The sequence below is a fragment of the Cibotium barometz genome, chromosome 44, assembly GCF_041138505.1.
Source record: "Cibotium barometz isolate CiBa-2024 chromosome 44, ASM4113850v1, whole genome shotgun sequence".
Lineage (NCBI taxonomy): Eukaryota > Viridiplantae > Streptophyta > Polypodiopsida > Cyatheales > Cibotiaceae > Cibotium > Cibotium barometz.
Window position 1 is genome coordinate 9,742,998 of NC_141089.1, and position 25,227 is coordinate 9,768,224.

Here is a 25,227-nt window from a genome sequence, read left to right on the forward strand (position 1 = left end):
GGGACCCACCCCCACATGCTTGCAAAGTTTGTTCCCCATCGGAGCATGTTTGGGTACGATGGTATGGGGAAGGCCCGGATTTTCCATGGCCTCTTAAGCACCAAGAGACTTGAAAAACCCGGACTGGGCGCCAATCACCAATCCAAACATGCTCTGATTGTGACCAAACTTTGCAAGCATGTGGGGGGGGGGACCCACCCCCACATGCTTGCAAAGTTTGGTCCCCATCGGAGCATGTTTGGGTACGATGGTATGGGGAAGGCCCGGATTTTCCATGGCCTCTTAAGCACCAAGAGACTTGAAAAACCCGGACTGGGCGCCAATTACCAATCCAAACATGCTCTGATTGTGACCAAACTTTGCAAGCATGTGGGGGGGATCCACCCCCACATGCTTGCAAAGTTTGGTCCCCATCGTAGCATATTTGGGTACGATGGTATGGGGAAGGCCTGGATTTTCCATGGCCTCTTAAGCACCAAGAGACTTGAAAAACCCGCACTGGGCGCTAATTACCAATCCAAACATGCTCTGATTGTGACCAAACTTTGCAAGCATATGGGGGGGACCCACCCCCACATGCTTGCAAAGTTTGGTCCCCATCGGAGCATGTTTGGGTATGATGGTATGGGGAAGGCCCGGATTTTCCATGGCCTCTTAAGCACCAAGAGACTTGAAAAACCCGCACTGGGCGCTAATTACCAATCCAAACATGCTCTGATTGTGACCAAACTTTGCAAGGATGTGGGGGGGACCCACCCCCACGTGCTTGCAAAGTTTGGTCCCCATCGGAGCATGTTTGGGTACGATGGTATGGGGAAGGCCCGGATTTTCCATGGCCTCTTAAGCACCAAGAGACTTGAAAAACCCGCACTGGGCGCCAATTACCAATCCAAACATGCTCCGATGGGGACCAAACTTTGCAAGCATGTGGGGGGGACCCACCCCCACATGCTTGCAAAGTTTGGTCCCCATCGGAGCATGTTTGGGTACGATGGTATGGGGAAGGCCCGGATTTTCCATGGCCTCTTAAGCACCAAGAGACTTCAAAAACCCACACTGGGCGCTAATTACCAATCCAAACATGCTCTGATTATGACCAAACTTTGCAAGCATGTGGGTGGGTGCCCCCCCATGCTTGCAAAGTTTGGTCCCCATCAGAGCATGTTTGGGTACGATGGCATGGAGATTTTCAACAAACAATAGGATAGCCAAAGTGTTAAAAAATATAATAAAATCAAGAACATCAACTAAAATGTAATGATACTCAATAATGAAAAAACTCATAATGATATAAACATCAAATAAGTACATCAGAATGAAAATGAGCTACCCCAGCTAGTCTGAGGTTAGTCACTGCCCAAAAATCTAAGTACAATGTAAGTGAGCTAACCCAGCTAGTCTGAGTTTAGTCACTATCAACAGCAACCCAATCAAAATCGTCATCTCTAACTGCTGGTCGACGTGCGCGTCGAGGCTGCTGTGCACGTCGAGGAGGCTGTGCCGGTTGCAGGGGTCATCGAATGTCTGTGGGGAGGTCTACCTCAAAGGCAGGATCGTGAGCTGGTGCCGGTGTACTCGGGAGCTCACTAGTCCCAAAAGCTGCTATGGCCCTCTCTCTCTCTCTACGTCATGCTAATGCAAGACGCCTATGTCTGTAAATCCAAAATCTATAATCTGCAATGGTGCATGTCTTCCACTCTGCTCGTGTAAGCTCCTCTGCTGTAAGGACACGCTGCTCATGAGAAGCAGCACTGCTGCTAGCACCATCACCCGATGTGCCGCTAGGGCCAGCACCACCCACGCGCTCATATGCTGTGACCTGGCTCTCATGTAGGACTCTCTGGTAAGCGTCGAACTCATGTGAGCTCCACTCTATCTCAGGAGGCACCTTAGGCTCCTGGGCTCTATCGTTGAAGGCGTCGAGTCCCAAGTCCATAGCTGATGTAAAGTCGACAGGCCTGCCAGTCCTGGCATCTACTCGAACGAGGCCTGGGTGAAGATCATCGATGCCCAATACCCTGTACGTCGCTAGGTCGACGCGTGCACGGCAGGAGGGGCATGCTGAGAACCGGACTAGCTCCTGGGTGATGCAAGACAAGTGGAAAATATGTCCACATCCCAGGGCATATCCACCTGTACTATCAATGTCCTCGATACATAAAGAGCAGCACGCATCACGTAGGAAGGGTGGTGCATCCTGCGGGAGAGGTCGTCGAAAAACCTCTGTGAGACAGGCCGTGGATATAAAGGTAGGTAAGGCACTGTCACGTCCGAGGATCTACGATACTCTCGAACATGCAGCATCAGCTGCTCTGCCCTGTGCTGGGCAATCTGCTCCATAATCTGATGATGCTGTGCCTCAGCTCTGGAGCTCTCTACCTCGGTCCGAGCCTACGCAAAAAAGTAAAGCATTAAAATAATTGATTAGTCTCTCATTAGGTATTACTTAAAGAAATTTATAACTTAGGAACTTAATTATAACTCTTTTACGTGCAAGAGAAACCTACCTGCTGGATGTCGGACTCTCTCAGATGCTGTGCCTCTGCAGTAGCTGCCTCTGCCATCTGTAATGCAGCTCTGAGGCGGTCAATCTCCGCTCTCGCCTCTACCAACTCCTGAGTGAGCCTCTCAGTGGTAGGTGTGGGAACCTACGTGACACAATCAACCATGCTGCTCATGTAAAAATATAGAAAAGTATATATAAACATGAAGATAAATGACCAAAAAAACTTAAGACATAATATATATGTAAATACCTCCACATCTGTCGTCGGTATAGATCGTGAGAATAGGCGCACCACGTGCTGGATGCTCTCCGTGGTACTCCGTACGTCAATGCCGACCTGCGTGCCAAGAGCCTCTACTGTCGACAATGGCACAAATGAAGGATCTGTGGTAGGTGCTACACGAAGGGCTGGTGGAGGCCGCCTACCCTGGTCCTGGAGACGGCCTCGGCCAGCACCACCACCCGGACGACGATGGCTGGTGTAATCCACCTCCTCCCCTAAGACAAACTCCGCATATAACTGCTTTGCGAAGTATATGGGAATCTGGCGGTTGTTCGGCATCCTCCCATATGCGGCAACATATCAACTATAGATATGTGCCGCCATATGAGGATGCGAACACCGCGAAATAGTGAGGGGCTTGCCCGCCCCAGGCCTCATCCCACGACTATCGAGGAAAAGATTTAGGTAGGCTCCATCCCTAATAGGAGCAAGATCACAGACCTGACGATATGTCAGGCCATGTGACACAGGAGCAGCGCGATGGTGGGCTATCCACTCATCTACATAAACAATATCGTGAAGGCTACGAAGGGACGCAAGCATCGCCTCCAAGTCTGCCACGATATGTAATGTAGACGGAGTGTCTCTAGCACTCCTACGGATAGCCGCTAACTCGCGATCTATCTCCACGATGAGGTCCGCAATAGATGAGCGGTCCTCCTCGTGGCCCTCCTCGTGTGACTCCATGCTAAAACCTAAGCCAAATGTGAAGGGTCCAATGTGAAGGGTCTAATGTGAAGGGTCTAATGCTTAGTGCTAAGTAGCACTAATGAAGCTAAAAAACAAAGCTAATGGGCTCACTAATGCTAATCCAAATCAAGAGAGCAAGGAGAGTGAAAACGACTTGTGACAATGAGGCAAAAAAAAAAGTTTTTCGGTTTTATAACCTCGATCGAGGTTCGGTAACATCATGCAATTTAGGGTTTGCAAGATTAACGCTCTGGATATTAGGGTTAGTGCAGCCAAGATACACACAGGTAATTTTAGGGTTGGGGAAGGATCGATGGCTGAGATTTGATATTACTATCTCGTTCGAGGTACATGGACGGCCACGATTTAAAGGCATTACCACGACAAGGTATCTCGACGGTCAAGATTCATTATATACCTCGATCGAGATATTTAAACGATCGAGATCGCATCTTCCAACGTACGTGAATGGACGGTATAGATTGCGTTTACGTATCTCGATCGAGATAATTAGACGGTGGATATTGCATCTACGTATCTCGATCGAGACATTTGGACGGTGCAGATTGTATCTCTGTATCTCGATCGAGATATTTGGACGGCTGAGATTTGATCTCAGTATCTCAATCGAGATATGGGGACGGTGGAGATTGTATCCCATTACCTCGAACAATGAATGGTCGCGATTTGATGTAAATTTCTCGTTCGAGATACGTGGACGATGGAGATGTGCTAGTCAAATATGCCTAGGGGGATACAGCATGGCCCTGATGTGGATCCGAGTGGCATAGATATCTCGATCGAGATAATGTGGTGGCGGTGACATGTATTGGTGACATGGATGACGCCTGGAAACCCGGACCTGCTAGCGTGGCATTAGTTGGCATCTCGATCGAGATATGTCTATTTAGGCTCGGGAGACACGTGTCGTCTTTTAATTCGCGGCACTATCACGATCGAGGTACTCCGCCCGAGATGCATGGATGTCCCAATTTTAGAGAGAGTGAACGAAAGTGAGTACCCTCATCTTGCAACCACCCAATTGAGGGTTCAAATTAACCATTAGTATCTGATACAGATCCTTATAACTTCAGATTGAAATTCGGAGATGGTTTGATACTCCAACCATTCCGTACAAATTGGTTATCCTTGATTTAATGTAATTTGGTAAAATTATGCTGATAAATTTATGGTAATCCTCATTTTGCATTTAACCCTTGGTTAATGCCTACAAATCACACTCAAATTCAAGATTATTCATAGCCAGAGTTGCATTTGGGAATGTGCATAAGAATGAATGCTATATGCATTATGTATTGGGCACATTACATCAGTGTAGAAATGGGATCAGACACTACCCTTGTCCAGAATAAGGTAAGACCTCCCACATAGATTTGGGTTTGTATTGCAGAATGACACAAGATAAACATCAAAAGCCCAAAAGAACTGTCAACAAAATATTTAAACATGTTGCTCACATGGAGCAAGAACTGACGGACAAGCTCATGGCCCCCCAGCCATGAAAGAAGAAGAACATCTCTTTCCAAGAGGAGGATCCACACCAAGAAGAAGAGCTAGAGGAAGCATTGAAGGAAGACATGGACATGTGAAGAGAAGCTACTAGAACAAGAAGACTGAAAGAAGAGGAAGACATGGACGCGTGAAGAGAAGCTACCACCACGACAAGAAGATTGAAGACAAGAGAAGATGTGAGGTTCCAAAGAGTAAGGAGCCATGTGAAAATCTCTGAGAGAGAGAGAGAGAGAGAGAGAGAGAGAGAGAGAGAGAGAGAGAGAGAGAGAGAGAGAGAAACCCCACAACCCCCAATGTAACCTGCCCCAATAGAGTAAAACCACCTTTGAGCCACCGATGATGTAGGCCATGTGGTAGATGTATGTGCGAGCACTTTAGTCAAGGTCACAGGCACTTATAGTAGCCTTGGACACATAGAGAGAGAGAGTGTCAAGGACTATGAGTTTAGGGACTTGAGACACTGGTCGCGGACTATCAAGTACGGAGGAAACTTGGTATAGGGTCCAAGTGTGCTAGGATTGTTCACTTGAGGGGAGGTGTGCTAGGCACTGGTCGCGGACTATCAAGTAAGAGGGAAACTTGGTATAGGGTCCAGGTGTGCTAGGAGTATTCACTTAAGAGGAGGTGTTGAAATATACAAGTGAATAGGGTGTGTGCGGGAACAAGCCCTTAGCTAGAGGTTGTAAAAGAGAATCTGTAAATGTGAGAGAACCTGTGAAAAGGTGAGATTTACTGGGAGAGAATAAAGAGTAGCATGAGAAGATTTAGGAGGTGTGGAGATATTCTGGGAGAGGTGGAGAGAATCAAGCAAAAGAGGTGGAGTGAATCAAGGAGAAATCAGTGGGATTAGATGCTTGGATGTAAACTCTATAAATTGAGGCATTGGCCTAATGAGAATTTGCTAGTTTTTGATTATCCATGCCTACATTAAGCTATTAGTTAATTGCTCACTAATTACGTCTTCGTCTAATCTCTTTATTAATGATGTTGATTCTAGCATTTGATCCACCATAGCTCATCACATTGCTGTAATTTTAACAATACTATGGTTTCATAAAAAGATTGTTTTAAAGACAATTAAATCTGTGAAAAAGGCAATTTTATATTGGGTGTGTAAGTGGTGTGATTAGCTTGAAATTTGCATGAAGATCCGGCTAGGGGGCCTGGGAACTCTTTTTCTTAGTACCTGGGACAAAACCTAACCTTGATTGAGGAAAAAAGCGTTGGTCTCTATGATCCAAGTGCAAGTCTTTTCCTTGATCTGACCATGTGACTTACGAGTTCGGTCAGATGAGTTTGGTTAGTTAAGGCTTTTGACTATGTTAGAATAAAAATATCCTGGAGAATTTGCCCATGCTTTTTGGGCGGGGTAAGTTTTTCTGGGTTCGATTTTGGAAGAACCAAGGGATTAGTCTTTTGTCCGGATATCTGTGGGCGAGGTCCCGAGTGAGAGGCTCTGCCCTGTGTAAGAAGTGCTACTTCCGCTCAGCTAGCACCCCCAAATTCCTTGCACGGAAGGGGCAAGGATCTTTCAGCTGCTGCTGGTATTAGAGCAAATTGGCTAAAGTGGATCAATCGAGAAGCCAAAAACTTCAAAAATTTATGAAGTAGCAGTAAAAGATTGTAATTGTGTGATGAAATTTATACAAATTGATATTTAGAATGAATATTCATAAATAGGTAATTGGGTCTTCAGATGGAAGTACCGCAATTGTATGGGATCCTCGACTTGCTTGAGGCCTAGACATGATGGTATTTACCTTATAAATCCAATGACCGTGTGACTACCCGTATATACCGAGGATATAACTCCAGCTCTTTACTCTGGCAGTATATACGAGTAAATCTAAGACCTTGAAATTATAAGCAAAAAAATACTATCCAGATGATGAATTCGAATTCTGGTTGATATGATTTTAGAATTATGGTTGAGAATTGATGATTTGATTTGGATTCTGATTGAAAGATAATGATTTTTGAATTCTAGTTGAAAGAAGATAAGTTTAACAAAGCCACAATGAGGATGAATCGGACGAATCCCAGTGATGATGATAATAACTGGAATGATGATTGTGACTTTAGCAAATCACTCTGAGATTAGTGGATTGTGCTGACAGATTGCTACTATTATTAACACTTGACCCAGTGGATCAAGTTAACGGATTACAAATTAAAAATCTGCATAACTGAAATTCCCATGGAGGAAGGTTTAGATGGAATTTTTGGTCTAATGGACCATTATTGTGTTAAGGATATGAATGATATGATCTCAATGAATTATTATGTGATAATGAGTTCTATATGAAGGGATCTTTATCCTAGGATTCTGTTGGGTTGACCAGACTATAAGGAACAACAAAATCAGTTGGACCTTAAGGGAAAGAGTTTGTCCTACGAGATGGGGACATCTCACGTTTTTTAAGTGGGGTAGGATTTAAGATTCCTCCCTCCAACTTTTGAGGTGTAAAGGTGTAAGAACCTCCCCTTCTAATCTTGTACTTATTCCCCTCTCTGAAATAGAAGAAAGATCATGTTTTACCTTGTTTTGGCCTGGAGAGAGAAAATGTCTAGAGGGAGAGGTAATCCAAAATTGAGATATTTTCGGATATAAAAATCCTCCCGGTGTCTAAAAAGGTTTCCCTTGAAACAAAAATTCAAAAAGAACTTTCCAATGTGCAATTGGAATTAAATGAAAATGTGTATAAAGGACCTAAGCCTGAGGGTCTAGATTTTCATAAATTTTTGGATTATGGTCCAATTAAGGCTCCTATGGGCCAATAGGATCAATCCGAGTGTGGGGAGGAGATAAATCCAATGAATAAAAGAAAATACCCAAAAATGAGTAAATGTCCACATAAGATGAAGAGTTGACTGAGTACAAGGTGTATTAGTTAAAAACTATGAGATATTACTAAAAAAATGAGATATTTTGGTATAATGATACATTTTTGACACCTTGGTAAGGAAAAGGGGGGACTTCAAGAAAGCGCCTATTTCACACATGTGGTGGAGTTTTTAACTGAGAAAAATTGTGATGTTTTTATCTCTCCTCTCTCCTGGATCAAACAAAATAAAAAAAGGAGCCAAACTAGGTCCAAATCTTGTCCAAATTCAGCCAAACTGAACCTGGAAAATTCTAGAACCTAGTTGGACTTGGTTAGAGGCCTCCGTCACCTATAAATGATCCTTAGTCCTTTGTAAAAAAATCTGTAAACTATACCATGCCAATATTACATTAAAAAATGATATTTTTTATTATTCCTTAAAAATCCTCAACTTTTGGAGAGAGTGGAGCCTCTCTCTCTTTTCAACCAACCTTGGAGCTTTCCTTTCAACACACTAACCAGTTGATTGGTTGAGGGCTTCTTCTAAGATAGAGAAGCAAGCAAAAACAAGAGGTAAAGTGTAATTTTATGGTTTTTCTCTACTATTCTCAAAGTTTTCACTTCTCAACCCCTCTCAAGCTTGAGAAGTTTCTAAATTAAGTGTTTATAATGCAAATCAAGCTTTTCTTAAGAGTTATAATGAGTAATTAAGAAAAGTTTACATTTATGATGCTTTTTATGTTTACCTCTCTCTCCCCCAAAGAATGGTCATTCCTATGACCAATTCTCTATTCAATTGATGCTTCTCATGGAGAAATTCTCAATTCACAAATCAAACTCTAGGCTTGTGAAGCTAGAGGTTAAGAAAATGATTTTTTATACTTATATGCTAGTTAATTTTGGTAATCTTATGAGTTAAATCCATAAATTGGATTTAAGGTTAAAAGATAGTTATACTATCATAATTACATTACTAAGTCTTATTCTTTTCAAAAATATTAAAAATTGTCAGTAATAGCAGTAAAGCTATGGTAAAAATTTTAAGAAATTGATACATATTTCATTCTTATGCATAACCTGAAAAGAGGACTTCCTACCATATTCTAGGATAAAATATCCTAGGCTACAAGAATGATTTTCATCACATTCAATGGAAAACTAATTTTTAAGGTTTATGTATAATTAAATAATTAAGAAAAGAGAAAATTATGGTAATTTTATTTAAATGATAAAAGAGGAATTCCCATGACATTTGGAATTCAATCATTTAAATAGGAAGAGTGAAATTCTTAGCATATTGGAATTAATGGATATTTTATTTAAATTTAAAGAGAAATTTTATATAAATCTATTTTATGCATGAGAAATATTTAAATGATAAAAGTGAAATTTTCATGACATTTTGAATTCAATCATTTAAATAGTAAAAGTGAAATTCTTAGCATATTGAAATTAATGGATATTTTATCTAAATTTAAAAGAGAAATTTTAGATAAATTTATTTTATGTATGAGAAATATTTAAATGATAAAAGAGGAATTCCCATGACATCGAAATTCAATCATTTAAATGGAAAAGTGAAATTCTTGGTATACTGAAATTAATGGATATTTTATCTAAATTTAAAAGAGAAATTTTAGATAAATTTATTTTATGTATGAGAAATATTTAAATGATAAAAGAGGAATTCCCATGACATTGGAATTTAATCATTTAAATGGAAAAGTGAAATTCTTGGTATATTGAAATTAATGGATATTTTATCTAAATTTAAAAGAGGAATTTTAGATAAATTTATTTTATGATAAAAGTGGAATCCCCATGACCTTTGGAATGCAATTAAATAAATGCAAAAGAGAAATTTCCATGATATTTGAGATCCAAGAAATTAAATGGAAAAAAGAGAAATTTTTAGTATAATTCAATTTATGAATATTTGATTTTTGTAAATCCCATGAATTCTTTTATTCAAAAGAGGAATATTGAATATAATTCATTTGAGAAATTGAGAAAGAATATGGAAATAGTCGTCGCGCCTCGCAAAAAAGAACCTGTATCTAAGCCAAACAATTGGCTGAAATTTAGAGAAAGTCCCATTATCGGTATCAAAGTAGGAAAATCTACTAAATGGGAATAAGATGTGAATGGGATGCGATAGGATGTGCATGGATGTGATAGTATATGTAAATGGGATGTAAATAGATGTGATAAGGTTTAAATGGGATGTGATAGGATGTGAATAGATGTGATAAGATGTAAATGGGATGTGATAGGATGTGAATAGATATGATAAGATGTAAATGGGATATGATAGGATGTGAATGGATGTGATAAGATGTGAATGGGATGATGTGATAGGATGTGGTGTGATGAAAATGAATATGGATGAGATGTGAAGTAAATGGATGTGGATGTGAATGATGAGATGAGAATGAGATGAAAGGATATGTGAAAGGGTGAGATGGGAAGTAAATGGATGTGGATGTGTATGTGAAAGAATGCGATGTAAATGGATGTGGATGTGTATGTGAAAGAATGTGATTTAAATGGATGTGGATGTGTATGTGAAAGAATGTGATGTAAATGGATGTGGATGTGTATATGAAAGAATGTGATGTAAATGGATGTGGATGAGATGTGATGTGATGTAAGGGGGGATGTGGATGTGGATGTGGATGTAAGGGGATGTGGATGTGAATGTGATGTAGATGTGGATAAGATTTGATGTAATGTAAAGAGATGTGGATGTGAAATGTATGTCGATGTGGATGAGATGTGTGATTTTTATGGAATTTGTTTTCACTGTTACAGTGAGGAAATGATTCTCATGTGCTTTCGGACCATTTTTCAAGAGGGAACCACCAATTGGCATTGAAGATGATTTGTCAGATGCATGTTTATTTCAAATCAACGTAGTTCTTGAGTGGAGCTTAGACATTGTGAATTTTTTGACCAATGGTTTACCTTTCAATCCTAAGTGTCCTAGAAAGAATAAGCCCATAGGCTTGTTAAATTATCTACACCTTTCCAACTCATTGTAGGATAATTATATAATCTTGTTAAGGATGGAATCTTCCATCACAGATACGTCATAGAGTTGGATTATGTAGATGTGCTTTGAGGAAGCTCACATTGGAACTGGAGGAGGACATTTTGTTGCTAAATCCATATCCAATCAAGAGTTTTAGGTGGTTAGCAATGTAAAGAGATGTGAATGTGAATTTGATGTTGATGTGGATGAGATGTGATGTGATGTAACGAGATGTGGATGAAATGTAAAGAGATGTGGATGTTAATTTGATGTTGATGTGGATGAGATGTGATGTAATGTAAAGAGAAGTGGATGTGAATTTGATGTTGATGTGGATGAGATGTGATGTGATGTAACGGGATGTGGATGAAGCATTTTGACTGTCTTATGAATGAGGTCGTGGTGGAGACCTAAGTGATAAAGTTGCAATAGCTGACGGGAGAGTCAACGGAGGATGTCTTGCGTAGCACGGTTGGTCGAGGTCTTGACCAGCCTCGGTTCGATTTAAATGGTAAGCTTCCGGTACGGTGAATGAGGGACCAAGGAAGCAGCCTATGAGTGAAGCGCTAGGTGACCTGCGAAGGATCCTAGAGGGTATTGACCATATTTGGTGCTCGGGCTCTGGGTCGCCAAAGGTACCCACGCATGAGGCGGTGGACACTGATGACCCGCATGGGGGAAAGGCCCCACACTTGCACCACAGCATGATTGGTGAGATCATGGGTGATATGCGGCCCCGTGGCTCTTTTATATGGATCTGTTGGTTGATCTTGTTGATCTTGTTGATCTTGTTGATCTTCAACGGAGAGTCCATCTGGATTTTTATAGATGAAAATATTTCCGAGTACTATGAGCTTGAAACTATCGAAAAGGCCCTTGAGTGGACAGGTGGTGAGCGTTCTGGTTGCCAATGATGCCATAGGTACATCGATGAAGGAATGATTAGAAATTAGAACTCAACGGGATATTTTGGAGGATTATGATCAGTGATACTATGGTTTCATAAAAAGATTGTTTTAAAGACAGTTGAATGTGTGAAAAAGGTAATTTCATATTGGGTGTGTAAGTGGTGTGACTAGCTTGAAATTTGCATGAAGATCTAGCTAGGGGACCTAGGAACTCTTTTCCTTGGTACCCAGGACAAAACCTAACCAAATTCCTAAATGGATCCCATCACTACAGTCGTTGGTGGGCTAACCCATGGGATGGGGTTAGGCTGGACTAATGGATCCCTAAAATGAGACTTAGTTGTGTTATGGTATGGTAGATGAAGTAAATCCCGGATAGTTCTTGTTCTATGGAAAAGAATCCACGGCTGTGTCTCTCGATGAGGAAAAAAGCGTTGGTCTCTATGATCCAAGTGCAAGTCTTTTCCTTGATCTGACCATGGGACTTACAAGCTCGGTCGGATCAGTTTGGTTAGTTAAGGCTCTTGACTACGTTAGAATAAAAATATCTTGGAGGATTCGCCCGTGCTTTTTGGGCGGGGGAAGTTTTTCCAGGTTCGGTTTTGGAAGAACCGAGGGATTAGTCTCTTGTTCGGATATCCGTGAGACGAGGCCCCGCGAGTGAGAGGCTCTGCCCTCCTACGCAAGAAGTGCTACTTCCACTGCTAGCACCCCCGAATTCGTTGCACGGAGGAGGCAAGGATCTTTTAGCTGGTATTAGAGAGCGAATTGGCTAAAGTGGATCAACTGAGAAGCCAGAAATGTCAAAAATTTATGAAGTAGCAACAATAAAAGGTTATAATTGTTTAATGATTTTCATATACAAATTGATATTTAGAATGAAGATTCATATATAGGTAATTGGGTCTTTAGATGAAAGTACCGCAATTGTATGGAATCCCTAACTTGATTGAGGGCTAGACATGATGGTATTTACCTTATAATTCCAAGGACCATGACTACCCGTATATACCGAGGGTATAATTGCAACTCTTTGTTGGCAGTACTTATATATACGAGTAAATCTAAGATCTTGAAATTATAAGCAAAAAAATGCTATCTAGATGATGATTTCGAATGCTGGTTGATATGATTTTAGAATTTTGGTTGAGAATTGATGAGTTGATTTGGATTCTGATTGAAAGATAATGATTCCTGAATTCTAGTTGAAAGAAGATAAGTTTAACGAAGCCACAATGAGGATGAATCGGACGAATCCTAATGATGATGAGTAATGATGATTGTGACTTCAGCAAATCACTGTGAGATTAGTAGATTGTGCTGACAGATTGCTACTGTTAACACTTGACCCAGTGGAGCAGGTTAAGGGATGACAAATTAAAAACCTGCATAACTGAAATTGGGCCATGGAGGAATGTTCAGATGGAATTTTCGGTCTAATGGACCATTATTGTATTAAGGATATGAATGATATATTCTTAATGAATTGTTATCTGATAATGAGTTCTATATGAAGGGATCTTTATCCCATGATTCTATTGGGTTGACCAGACTATAAGGAACCCCAGAATCAGTTGGATCTTAAGAGAAAGAGTAAGTCCTCCAACTGTGAGATGAGGACATCTCGCATTTTTTAAGTGGGGTAGGATGTAAGATTCCTCCCTCCAGCTTTTGAGGTGTAAAGGTGTAAGAATCTCCCTTTCTGATCTTGTAATTATTCCCCTCTCTGAAATAGAAGAAAGATCCTGTGTGACCCTGTTTTGGCCTGGAGAGAGAAAATGTCTAGAGGGAGGTAATCCAAAATTGAGATATTTTTGGATATAGAAATCCTCCCAGTGTCTAAAGTGGTTTTCCCTAAAACAGAAATTCAAAAAGAACTTTCCAATGTGCAATTGGATTTAATTGAAAATGTGTACAAAGGACCTTAGCCTAAGGGTCTAGATTTTCAGAAATTTTTGGATTCTGGTCCAATTAAGGTTCCTATGGGCCAATAAGATCAATCCAAGTGTGGGGAGGAGATGAATCCAATGAATAAAAGAAAATACCCAAAAATGAGTAAATGCCCACATAAGATGAAGAGTTGAATGAGTACAAGGTGTATTAGTTAAAAACTATGAGATATTACTAAAAAGATGAGATATTTTGGTATAATGATACATTTCTGACACCTTGGTAAGGAAAAGGGGGGACTTTAAGAAGGCGCCTATTTCACACATGTGGTGGAGTTTTTAACTCAAAAAAATTGTGATATTTTTATCTCGCCTCTCTCCTGGAGATCAAACCAAATCAAAAGGGAGCTAAACTAGGTCCAAATCTTGTCCAAATTCAGCCAAACTGAACGTGAAAAATTCTAGAACCTAGTTGGACTTGGTTAGAGGCCTCCCTCACCTATAAATAGATCCTTAGTCCTTTGTAAAAAAATCTGTAAACTATACCATGCCAGTATTACATTAAAAAATGATATTTTTTATTATTCCTTAAAAATCCTCAACTTTTGGAGAGAGTGGAGCCTCTCTCTCTTTTCAACCAACCTTGGAGCTTTCCTTTCAACACACTAACCAATTGATTGATTGAGGGCTTCTTCTAAGATAGAGAAGCAAGCAAAAACAAGAGGTAAAGTGTAATTTTATGGTTTTTCTCTACTATTCTCAAAGTTTTCACTTCTCAACCCCTCTCAAGCTTGAGAAGTTTCTAAATTAAGTGTTTATAATGCAAATCAAGCTTTTCTTAAGAGTTGTAATGAGTAATTAAGAAAAGTTTACATTTATGATGCTTTTTATGTTTACCTCTCTCCCCCCCAAAGAATGGTCATTCCTATGACCAATTCTCTATTCAATTGATGCTTCTCATGGAGAAATTCTCAATTCACAAATCAAACTCTAGGCTTGTGAAGCTCGAGGTTAAGAAAATGGTTTTTTATACTTATATGCTAGTAAATTTTGGTAATCTTATGAGTTAAATCCATAAATTGGATTTAAGGTTAAAAGATAATTATACTATCATAATTACATTACTAAGTCTTATTCTTTTCAAAAATATTAAAAATTATCAGTAATAGCAGGAGGGGAGCTATGGTAAAATTTTTAAGAAATTGATACATAATTCATTCTTATGCATAATGTGAAAAGAGGACTTCTTACCATATTCTAGGATGGAATATCCTAGGCTAAAAGAATGATTTTCATCACATTCAATGCAAAACTAATTTTTAAGGTTTATGTATAGTTAAATAATTAAGAAAAGAGAAAATTATGGTAATTTTATTTAAATGATAAAAGAGGAATTCCCATGACATTTGGAATTCAATCATTTAAATAGAAAGAGTGGAATTCTTAGCATATTGAAATTAATGGATATTTTATTTAAATTTTAAGAGAAATTTTAGATAAATTTATTTTATGCATGAGAAATATTAAATGGGAAAAGTGAAATTCTTGGTATATTGAAATTAACAGATATTTTATCTAAATTTAAAAGAGAAAATTTAGATAAATTTATTTTATGATAAAAGAGAAATTCCCATGACCTTTGGAATGCAATTAATTAAATGCAAAAAGAGGAATTCCCATGATATTTGAAATCCAAGAAATTAAATGGAGAAAAGAGAAATTTTTAGTATAATTCAATTTATGAATATTTATCAAAAGTGAAAATATGGGTAGAATTGATTTTTGTAAATCCCATGAATTCTTTTCTTCAGAAGAGGAATATTGAATATAATTCATTTGAGAAATTGAGAAAGAATATGGAAATAGTCGTCGAGAAAAAGAACCTTTATCTAAGCCAAACAATTGGCAGAAATTTAAAAAAAGTCCCATTATCAGTAGTATCAAAGTAGGAAAAGCTACTAAATGGGAATAATATGTGAATGGGATGCGATAGGATGTGAATGGATGTGATAAGATGTAAATGGGATGTGATAGGATGTGAATATATGTGATAAGATGTAAATAGGATGTGATAGGATGTGAAGAGATATGATAAGATGTAAATAGGATGTGATAGGATGTGAATAGATGTGATAAGATGTAAATAGGATGTGATAGGATGTGAATAGATATGATAAGATGTAAATGGGATGCGATAGGATGTGAATGGGATGCGATAGGATGTGAATGGGATGTGATAGGATGTGAATAGATATGATAAGATGTAAATGGGATGTGATAGGATGTGAATAGATGTGATAAGATGTAAATAGGATGTGATAGGATGTGAATAGATATGATAAGATGTAAATGGGATGCGATAGGATGTAAATGGGATGCGATAGGATGTGAATGGGATGTGATAGGATGTGGTGTGATGAAAATGAATGTGGATGAGATATGAAGTAAATGAATGTGGATGTGAATGATGAGATGAGAGGATATGTGAAAGGGTGAGATAGGAAGTAAATGGATGTGGATGTGTATGTGAAGTCAATGGATGTGGATGTGTATGTGAAAGAATGCAATGTAAATGAATGTGGATGTGTATGTGAAAGAATGCAATGTAAATGGATGTGGATGTGTATGTGAAAGAATGTGATGTAAATGGATGTGGATGTGTATATGAAAGAATGTGATGTAAATGGATATGGATGAGATGTGATGTGATGTAAGGGGATGTGGATGTGAATGTGATGTAGATGTGGATGAGATGTGATGTAATGTAAAGAGATGTGGATGTGGATGTGAAGTGGATGTGGATGAGATGTGATGTGATGTAAAGAGATGTGGATGAAAGTGGATGTGGATGAGATGTGATGTAATGTAAAGAGATGTGGATGTGAATGTGATGTGGATGTGGATGAGATGTGATGTGATGTAAAGAGATGTGGATGAAATGTAATGTGATGTGGATATATGTGGGTGTGAAGTGATAGATGTGAATGTATGGATAGATGTGGAGATAGTCGTGCATGTGAATGATTGGATGGATGTGGATGAATTAGATGGGATGTGTATGAATGAGATATGATGTGGATAGATGTGGACGGATGTAATGTGGATAGAATGTATATGATGGAATGGGGATACAATGAATGAGATGAATGTGAATGGATGTGATGTGATGTGACTCGGGATAAGTGTGAATGGGTGAGATGTGATGTGAAATGGATTTGATGTGAGATGATGTAAATTGGGATAGATGTGAATGGATGATATGTGATATGAATGGATGTGATGTGATGTGAATCGGGATAGATGTGAATGAATGAGATGTGATGTGAAATGGATGTGATGTGAGATGATGTAAATGGATGATATGTGATGTGAATGGATGTGATGTGATGTGAATCGGAATAGATGTGAATGAATGAGATGTGATGTGAAATGGATGTGATGTGATATGATGTAAATTGGGATAGATATGAATGGATGATATGTGATGTGAATGGATGTGATGTGAATCGGGATAGATGTGAATGAATGAGATGTGATGAGAATGGATGAGATGTGAATCGGGATAGATGTCAATGAATGAGATGTGTGGTGAAATGGATGTGATGTGATGTGATATGGATCGGGTAGATATGAATGGATGAGATGTGAATGAATGTGATGTGATGAGATGTGGATATGGATAGATGCGAGTGGATGTGAGTAGATGTGAGTGGATGAGATGTGATGAGTATAAATGTGGAAAGATGTGATGAGATGGAAAATGATGTGATTGGATGAGATGAAAAATGATGTGATTGGATGAGAATGGATGAGAATGGAAAATGATGTGATTGGATGAGAATGGATGGAGGACGATGGGAATACATATGATTGGACTTGGATTAAGTAATGTGGATTGATGTGGGACAATGTGGAAAGATGAGAGTTCGTTATAGAAATTGTATTTATGACCTGTTTTTAAATGACTGTTTTATCTCAAGAATGATGGGGAAGCATTTTGACCGTCTTATGAAGAATGAGGTCATGGGAGACCTAAGTGATAAAGTTGCAACATCTGACGGAGAGGCGACGGAGGACGTCTCGCGTAGCCTTGGTTCGATTTAAATGGTGAGCTTCCAGTACGGTGGATGAGGGACCAAGGAAGCGGCCTATGAGTGAAGCGTTAGGGGACCTGCGAAGGATCCTAGAGGGTGCTGACCATACGGTGCTCGAGCTCTACGTCGTCGAGGAAACCCACGCATGCGTCGAGGAAGATATTGAAACAAGGAATAAGAGTTGTTTTCTGAATTCGGGCATGGATCTGATTGATTGACCTTGCTGGTCCTCAACGGATGAGTCCATGGCTCTTTTATATGGATCTATTGGTTGATCTTGCTGATCTTCAACGGAGAGTCCATCTGGATTTTTATAAGTGAAAATATTTTTGAGTACTATGAGCTAGGAAGTATCGAAAAGGTCCCTGAGTGGACAGTTGGTGAGCGTTCTAGTTGCCAATGATGCCATAGGTACACCTATAGGAATGATTGGAAATTAGAATTCAACCGGATATTTTGGAGGATTATGATCAGTGATACTATGGTTTCATAAAAAGATTGTTTTAAAGACAGTTGAATCTGTGAAAAAGGTAATTTTATATTGGGTGTGTAAGTGGTGTGACTAGCTTGAAATTTGCATGAAGATCCGGCTAGGGGGCCTGGGAACTCTTTTCCTTGGTACCCGGGACAAAACCTAACCAAATTCCTAAATGTATATCATCACTATAGTGGTTGGGCGGTTGGCTAACCAATGGGATTGGATGGGGTTAGACTGGACTGATGGATCCCTAAAATGAGACTCAATTTTGTTATGGTACGATAGATGAAGTAAATCCCGGATAGTTCTTGTTCTATGGAAAAGAATCAACGGCTGTGCCTCTCGATGAGGAAAAATGTGTTGGTCTCTATAATCCAAGTGCAAGTCTTTTACTTAATCTGACCATGTGACTTACGAGTTCGGTCGGATCAGTTCGGTTAGTTAAGGCTCTTGACTAAGTTAGAATAAAAATATCTTGGAGGAATCGCCCGTGCTTTTTGGGCGGGGGAAGTTTTTTCGGGTTCGGTTTTGGAAGAACCGAGGGATTAGTCTCTTGTCCAGATATTCGTGGGGGGCGAGGCCCCGAGTGAGAGGCTCTTCCCTGCGCAAGAAGTGCTACTTCCACTGCTAGCACCCCCGAATTCGTTGCACGGAGGGGGCAGGGATCTTTCAGATCTCGAGAAGGTAAAGGTAGCTGCTCATGGGCCGATGAGAGCTCACATTATATACTTAGGAAAGAATCTTAGAACTTCATTGAAGTCAAACAATTTGCAATAATATATTAAAAGAAGAGGCTCTTTCTTTCCATCTTAGCATTTATTTATGCTTAGACGATAATGAAATTGATGTGCAAAATCTTGACACCATTTTTTATATATAAAGAGAATATATAATTAGTGCAATGTAAGAATATTTTATCCTTTTGTCAACAAGCTACTACATGTCATTATTTGTTTTTGTTGTAGCCTTGTTTATTTTATGTGTGATGTGTAACTTATTGTTCATGAATTAGAGAAATGGAGCGTTCAATTTCATCTTCTTCTTCTTTTGAAAAACTTGGAAAACTTATACCTTTCTGGTCGAGTCTATTAAAAAGCTTGTACCCTTTCAGTTTTCTATCAAAAATAATATTGAATATTTCACACCCAAGAAAGTCAAGTTTTTTCAAGTCCTTTTGTTCACAAAAGGTAGTTTTTAAGGATAATAGTTTTTTTTGACATGCTTGAAGAATTCAAAAAATTAAGAGAATCTTTCAAAGATTTAGAATGGTACCCATAATTTGGGGAATGTTACCTAGTTGATTGGAAAGAGGAAAGAAATTTTTAATTGTTAGTCTCACTCATCGATATGAATTGTTGAATCAAGGAGGCTCTTATTCATGGTATTGATTATATAGTATATAACCTTGCAAAGAAGTCATTCCTAAGAGTAGGACATCCTATACTTAATTAAATCAAGGAATTTTCTTGCAATATTATTCACATTTATAAGTGTGCTATTTTTTCATAGCTAAATACCATAATGGCTATTTATAAGTGTACTATTTTTTTGTATTTAAAAGTGTGCTATTTTCATAGCTAAATACCATAATGGCTATTGTAAAATCCCTATATATTTCTTGAAATGCTACAACGCCAATTTTTATTAATTATTATATAAAAATAATTGTGTCTATTTATTTTTACATTTGTAAGTGTTGATTACATATCTATTTCTGATGCATTTAATCAACACTAATATTTTCTAAAATGCATATTAACATTTTGATGCATCAAATCTTGAACTGGTTTGAAAAGTAAAGTTGTGTTGTAATTTATTATGTTCAAACATTAGAAAATTAGTAATTGGGTTTTTTTTTTAAGTTTTTTAAGTATCCTTAATGACTTTATGCCTCTTTGTTTGATTAGATTAAGGATTATCCCATTATTATGCCACGTGGCACGAGATAAAAGTCCCCTTCACATTTTTTCCTAAAGGGAAATTTGAAGTGCAAGTGCAGTCCAAAATATGCAGACACACCACTGCATATATATCATTTTTAAAGTATAGCGTGCCAAACGGCCAATGGGTTTTCAACTTATGACATCATAGGTTACTGAACACGCTATCCAACTAGCTTTTGCTTGCTTGTAAACCTCTCTCATATTTTAAAAATCTAGTTATATATTATTAATTTTGAAAGTATCAAGTTGTCATGTTAGTCCTAGCATGATGACAAACGCATGTTTAGGTAGTCAAGGGGTTGTTGCACATGCATTTAGGAGTAGTTACTCGTAAGCCCTTGTACATGTAAGGGTTTTCTTTTTGAACTATGAAAGATTCCGCTACACATCTAATAATTAACAAATTTCCACAAACAAATACTTTTACTACAACATTAAGTATAATGAGGAATGTGTGCATAGTCTTGAGTGAGTCGATACTTGATAAATTTGAGGATGCCCCAATATTTGGACTCAAAGAGGCTTCATATATACGTATACCCAATGGTCCCTTACATGTATTATGGTGGAGAGGCCATGCATGTACGGTCATGAGTGGCTGCAAGCTAACAATGCAAACTGACAAAAGGACCCCAAATACTTATTCAAAAGGGGGGTCAATGAGCTAGCTAGTTGGAAAGGCATTTAAAGATTTTGGAGTTGGAGCCATGCATTCTCAAGACGTTGTATTATTTCATTGGGTGAGCTGTTATATGGAGGATTAGTTAATCATGCATGTGATGATCCCTAGCAACAACTGGGCACTCGTTCAAGTTTAAAAATAAGACTAGTAGTTTAAAATACAGAGGGTGTAATCATGCATTTACTAGTCTACATCTTGGATCTTGTACAAGGTGTAATTTGGTTGGGGTTCTCTTTGGGTAAACTACAATGGAAATGACAGGTGTTGCATGTTATGAGGTGGTTGGACACTTATTTGGGGAGAAGGACACTTATTTCTGGTATGCGCTCGAGATTTAAGGAATCTTTTGGCCGTTGTGGGTACAGATTTACATTAATAAAACATCCAAGCAAGATTTAAGGAATCTTTTGGCCAGTGTGGATCCAATTTTACTGATGCAAAACATCTAGATAGCTACCGTGAAACGATGAAACAACACACATGTATGGTCATGGATGCGAGAGGCTTTTGAACTATCTAGAGGAGACCTAGTGTTTGGAAAGGGAGAATTTTTAAAAAAAAATAGGAAGAGGTAGAATCCATGTTGTGTTTGGTAGAGTTATAGCCAGCAAAGTGGATTATTATATTGAAGGAAAGGTGGTGAAATGGGGGTGTTGTGAAGGGGTGGCAAGACACATATTGGGAATGTGGTGGGAGGGTCAATAATAATGCAGCCGTGTTGAGTTAGGATATGAGATGGGAAAGGGCATGTGGGGTATACGGGGTGTGCTCATAGCGGCCGCATTAGCTTGCGTTTTTTTTTAACGTATAAAGTGGTGGTGCAGACGAGACAGCAGGCGACGGGTGCACGAGCTTCGAGAAGCAACAGTAAGCAGACTGCTGAATCACTGATTACCCTCTACGCTCTGGTCTCGAGGGTCAAAACAAAAAGAAAAGCATGCCTTTTGATAGCGTAGATGTCCAGAGTGGGATCTGCTAATGCGTTTGCTTTAACATATAAAGGTTGCCTGTACTCCTCGTAGTTTAGTGTGGTACCTGCTTTCATCTCTTCCTTCCCCACCCATTACCTACAAGCCTGCAGGTTATACATGGCCGTCCCCATGTCTAGCTGCTCTTCCGCTACAAGCTCAAGGTGATCTCACTGCGCAAACTTAAGGCAAATGCTCAGTCTCTTCATGTAATTATGTATTCAATTTGTAAGTTCCTAGCGCTGTGTGTCTGTCTGTGAGCTCCTCTCTGTGTGTGTGTGTGCGTGAGAGAGAGAGAGAGAGAGAGAGCTCCTCTGTGCGTGTGTGTGTGTGAGAGAGAGATAAAGAGAGCGAGAGAGAGAGAGAGAGAGCGAGAGAACTGTGGATTATCTCTAACAAACTTTCAAGATATAGTTTGGAAGTAAGCACTCATAAGTTCTCATGTAAGTTCGTGTCTGTGGGGAATCATGTCTGAGGGTATGTTATGGTAGTTTGACGGTGAACGCAGTTAATCCCTCACAGTTAATCCTACTGGGTCATCTCGCACAGTGCGAATTGTGTATCAATGCTAAAAAATCTTGAAGGTTCATGGTAGATACTGTAGAGCTTGGGGCCGAGCTTGGTGAATAAAGCTCGTCTCTAACAGTTGGTGCACGTGTGGGGAACGTTGTGTGTGTATATGTGTGTGTGTGTGTGTGTGCGCGCGCGTGTGTGTGTGTGTGTTGGCGGAAGGTCACTGTGGATCATGTCTGATAATTATGGGCAGGGCTGAGACTGATCACAGCAGCAGCAATGGCAAGTGGGTGATGACGGTGCGAAGGCACATATCGGCTTGTCCGGAGCAGGTGTGGGAGCTGGTGGGTTCATTTTGCGGGATGAAGAGGTGGATTCCGAGCATGGAGGTGTGCGAGCAGGTGGAGGGGGAGGAGGGGATGCCGGGGTGTGTGAGGTACCTTGCCGGCGGAGGCAAGCGGGAGGACGGCTCGCCGGAGCGGTGGGTGAAGGAGAAGCTGCTCTCATGGCACGCGGAGGAGAGGCACTTCACCTACACCATACTAGAGAGCAGCTACGACCTCCAGGGCTACGTCGCCAACCTCGCCATCTGCGACGACGTGCAGGACGGCGGCGCCCTCGCAGTCTGGAGGTTCGAGGTCAATCCCGTCCATGATCGCCCGCGAGAAGAGCTCTTCTTCTTCCTCACCTCCATCTTTGAACGCATGATGATTAGCTTGGAAAACACAGTCGTTGCTCAATAATATATATTGATTGTAAATTATTCCTATTAATGTATATTTATATTGATCATGCATGGCTACTTCCAAGGCTCCTTAGGAGTAATCATGTAAATCTACAAAATTAATCAATGAAGCTTGCATGGAGTCTCCTCAAATGGGGTTTTGCAATGTGGGAGTACTATAATCTATTTTCAACATAATTAATTCACACTTAAACAACCAATTATTGTTTAATCACCCCATATGAGATTATGTTTATGCACACTTAAACTACCAATTATTGCTTAATTACCGAAGAGATTTTGGATACGCCCATATTCTTCTCACCATATCATGTTCTAATTTCTAACCTCACCAAGTCTTAGAGTCGTTATATTGATTACATATTGTGTTTGCACAAAAGTGATAGTTTAGTAGTAGTACAAAAATGTTATTGGAGCCCTCATCACTTTCAGAATAGAAGGGGGGCCAAGGGATGCATAAATGTCATTTCAACTCATCTATCAAGATTTGTTAATATGATTGTTGACTTTAAGGACAGAACGACCAATCATATTATGAATTTTCCAAAAAAGTTGGGCAAGCAAGCATTAAAACTTTTTCAAACTCAATTCAATAGAGATCTGATAATGCTAAGGTGTTGCAAGTCTACTTGTCCAGTGCCCATCACTAAATTATAAGTTGGGAGATAGGTTTGCATACCTAGAGAGTGACTTCAAATAAAATTTTATGAGAATTTGTACCTACAATAGGTTGTGAGAAGGGAAATGGCCCAATATATTGAAAAACGGGTTAGTAAAATAATGGAGGCCATGTTTCATTAATGTTGAAGTGTCACTACAATTATTGCCCTTCTACCTTAGTGCACATCCTTTTATCCTACATCAAAAAACGCATGGAATGGTTTTCAAATAGCTACATGGGGGACTCTTTGTTTTTTGTTTTTTTTGCTAGGAGATACACACAGTTGTTTTTTACCTCATTGCTTTGTGGAGTTTGTGGGGTTGAGGGGGACAAGACTGGGACCGGCGGACTCGGACCTGCCCCCCTACAGAGAGAAGGAACGACCTTAACCATTGCGTGGTTGTTTTATGCTTGTTAAGAGAGAGAGAGAGAGAGAGAGAGAGAGAGAGAGATCGTTTTAACATTTTTGTCTAAAAGCTATGTAAGAAAGAAGCATCACATGTTTTTTACGTTACATCTTGGGAAAGCTAAAAAATAACCTGTTTATGAAAGTTGATCTTAATAATGAAGCATGGTTTTTTTTCACTTTGGTATAGGATTTCAATGGAAACAAATTATGCCTTTACTCATATAACATGATTTCAGCGGAAGCAAATTATGGTACACGATTTCAGTGGATGCATGGTTTTTTTCCACTTTGGTATAGGATTTCAGTGGAAGCAAATTATGCCTTTACTCATATAACATGGGCAAGTCCTTGTGTCTTTATAGTTTTGTTAATTCCAAACAAGTCATAATGCATCATTATATTTTGTAATTATATTCTGGAAGTGGTAAGACTTACTTTATAGAATCACTCTCTTAATGCAAGGCCTCTTGTGTCTCTCTCTTTATCTCTATCTCTTCTTTGCAACAAGTGAGTGGCCCATCATATTTTAAACTCTCTCTCTCTCTCTCTCTCTCTCTCACACACACACACACACACACACACACACACACACACACACACACACACACACACACACACACAACGTTTATCTTTGTCAAGTCATTTGTGTCCTATTTCTTAAATCCAATACATGTCATTAGAGAGAGGAGAAGTGGGAGAAGAGAGAGTTAAAAATAAGAAAGTAGCTAGAACATTGATGGAAGGCCAAAGATGAACGTTTAAATGGAGCTCTCTCACAACAATAGAAGGGGATCATAGCCACGTGAAGAGGAGAGACATAGCTAGGATGTGGAGATCTCCACAATCATTAAAGTAATCTCAAGCTCTTGTGTTTTTTGTTTTCTTTAAGCTTTCTAATTGAAAATAAACTAATTAATAACATGTTTTGTGTTCACAAATCTCTCACCTCTTCACCCTCTTCTCCCTTCACAAAAAAACTCTCTTTTCCCTTTACAAGCAAGAAAACCATCTCTCCATAAGCATTACAAGCAAGCTTAAGAAAATCTCAAGCAAGACAAAATGATTACAT

General features: G+C 39.3%; 2 protein-coding genes across 4 annotated transcripts; one reads left to right on the forward strand and one right to left on the reverse strand.

Annotated features, from left to right (window-relative positions):
• Positions 1-1,961: 1,961 nt before the first annotated feature.
• On the reverse strand, positions 1,962-21,926 carry LOC147612937 (uncharacterized). Its single transcript, XM_086782127.1, has 3 exons — positions 21,870-21,926; positions 2,508-2,648; positions 1,962-2,391 (listed from the first exon to the last, which is right to left on the reverse strand). The coding sequence occupies exons 1-3, from the start codon at positions 21,924-21,926 to the stop codon at positions 2,074-2,076; spliced, it is 516 nt and encodes a 171-aa protein (XP_086638253.1). The 3' UTR covers positions 1,962-2,073.
• On the forward strand, positions 21,723-23,288 carry LOC147612938 (lachrymatory-factor synthase-like). 3 transcript variants are annotated; one of them, XM_086782214.1, is made up of 2 exons: positions 21,723-22,058; positions 22,597-23,288. In XM_086782214.1, the coding sequence occupies exon 2, from the start codon at positions 22,637-22,639 to the stop codon at positions 23,084-23,086; it is 450 nt and encodes a 149-aa protein (XP_086638340.1). In that variant the 5' UTR covers positions 21,723-22,058; positions 22,597-22,636; the 3' UTR covers positions 23,087-23,288. The 3 variants fall into 3 exon arrangements, with proteins under 3 accessions (XP_086638340.1, XP_086638341.1, XP_086638339.1); XM_086782215.1 differs by having other exon boundaries at positions 21,723-22,018; XM_086782213.1 differs by having other exon boundaries at positions 21,723-21,994.
• Positions 23,289-25,227: the final 1,939 nt, after the last annotated feature.

Bases quoted from the DNA above. Each gene is read 5' to 3' on its own strand.
- LOC147612937 (XM_086782127.1), bottom strand. From the start codon at position 21,926: ATGGGTGGGGAAGGAAGAGATGAAAGCAGGTACCACACTAAACTACGA. The intron at 2,649-21,869 runs GCAACCTTTATA...TGTGTCACGTAG, and splicing joins CTAAACTACGAGGAGTACAG to GTTCCCACACCTACCACTGA. The intron at 2,392-2,507 runs GTAGGTTTCTCT...TTTTTTGCGTAG, and splicing joins GAGAGTCCGACATCCAGCAG to GCTCGGACCGAGGTAGAGAG.
- LOC147612938 (XM_086782213.1), top strand. From the start codon at position 21,951: ATGGCCGTCCCCATGTCTAGCTGCTCTTCCGCTACAAGCTCAAG. The intron at 21,995-22,596 runs GTGATCTCACTG...AATTATGGGCAG, and splicing joins TCTTCCGCTACAAGCTCAAG to GGCTGAGACTGATCACAGCA.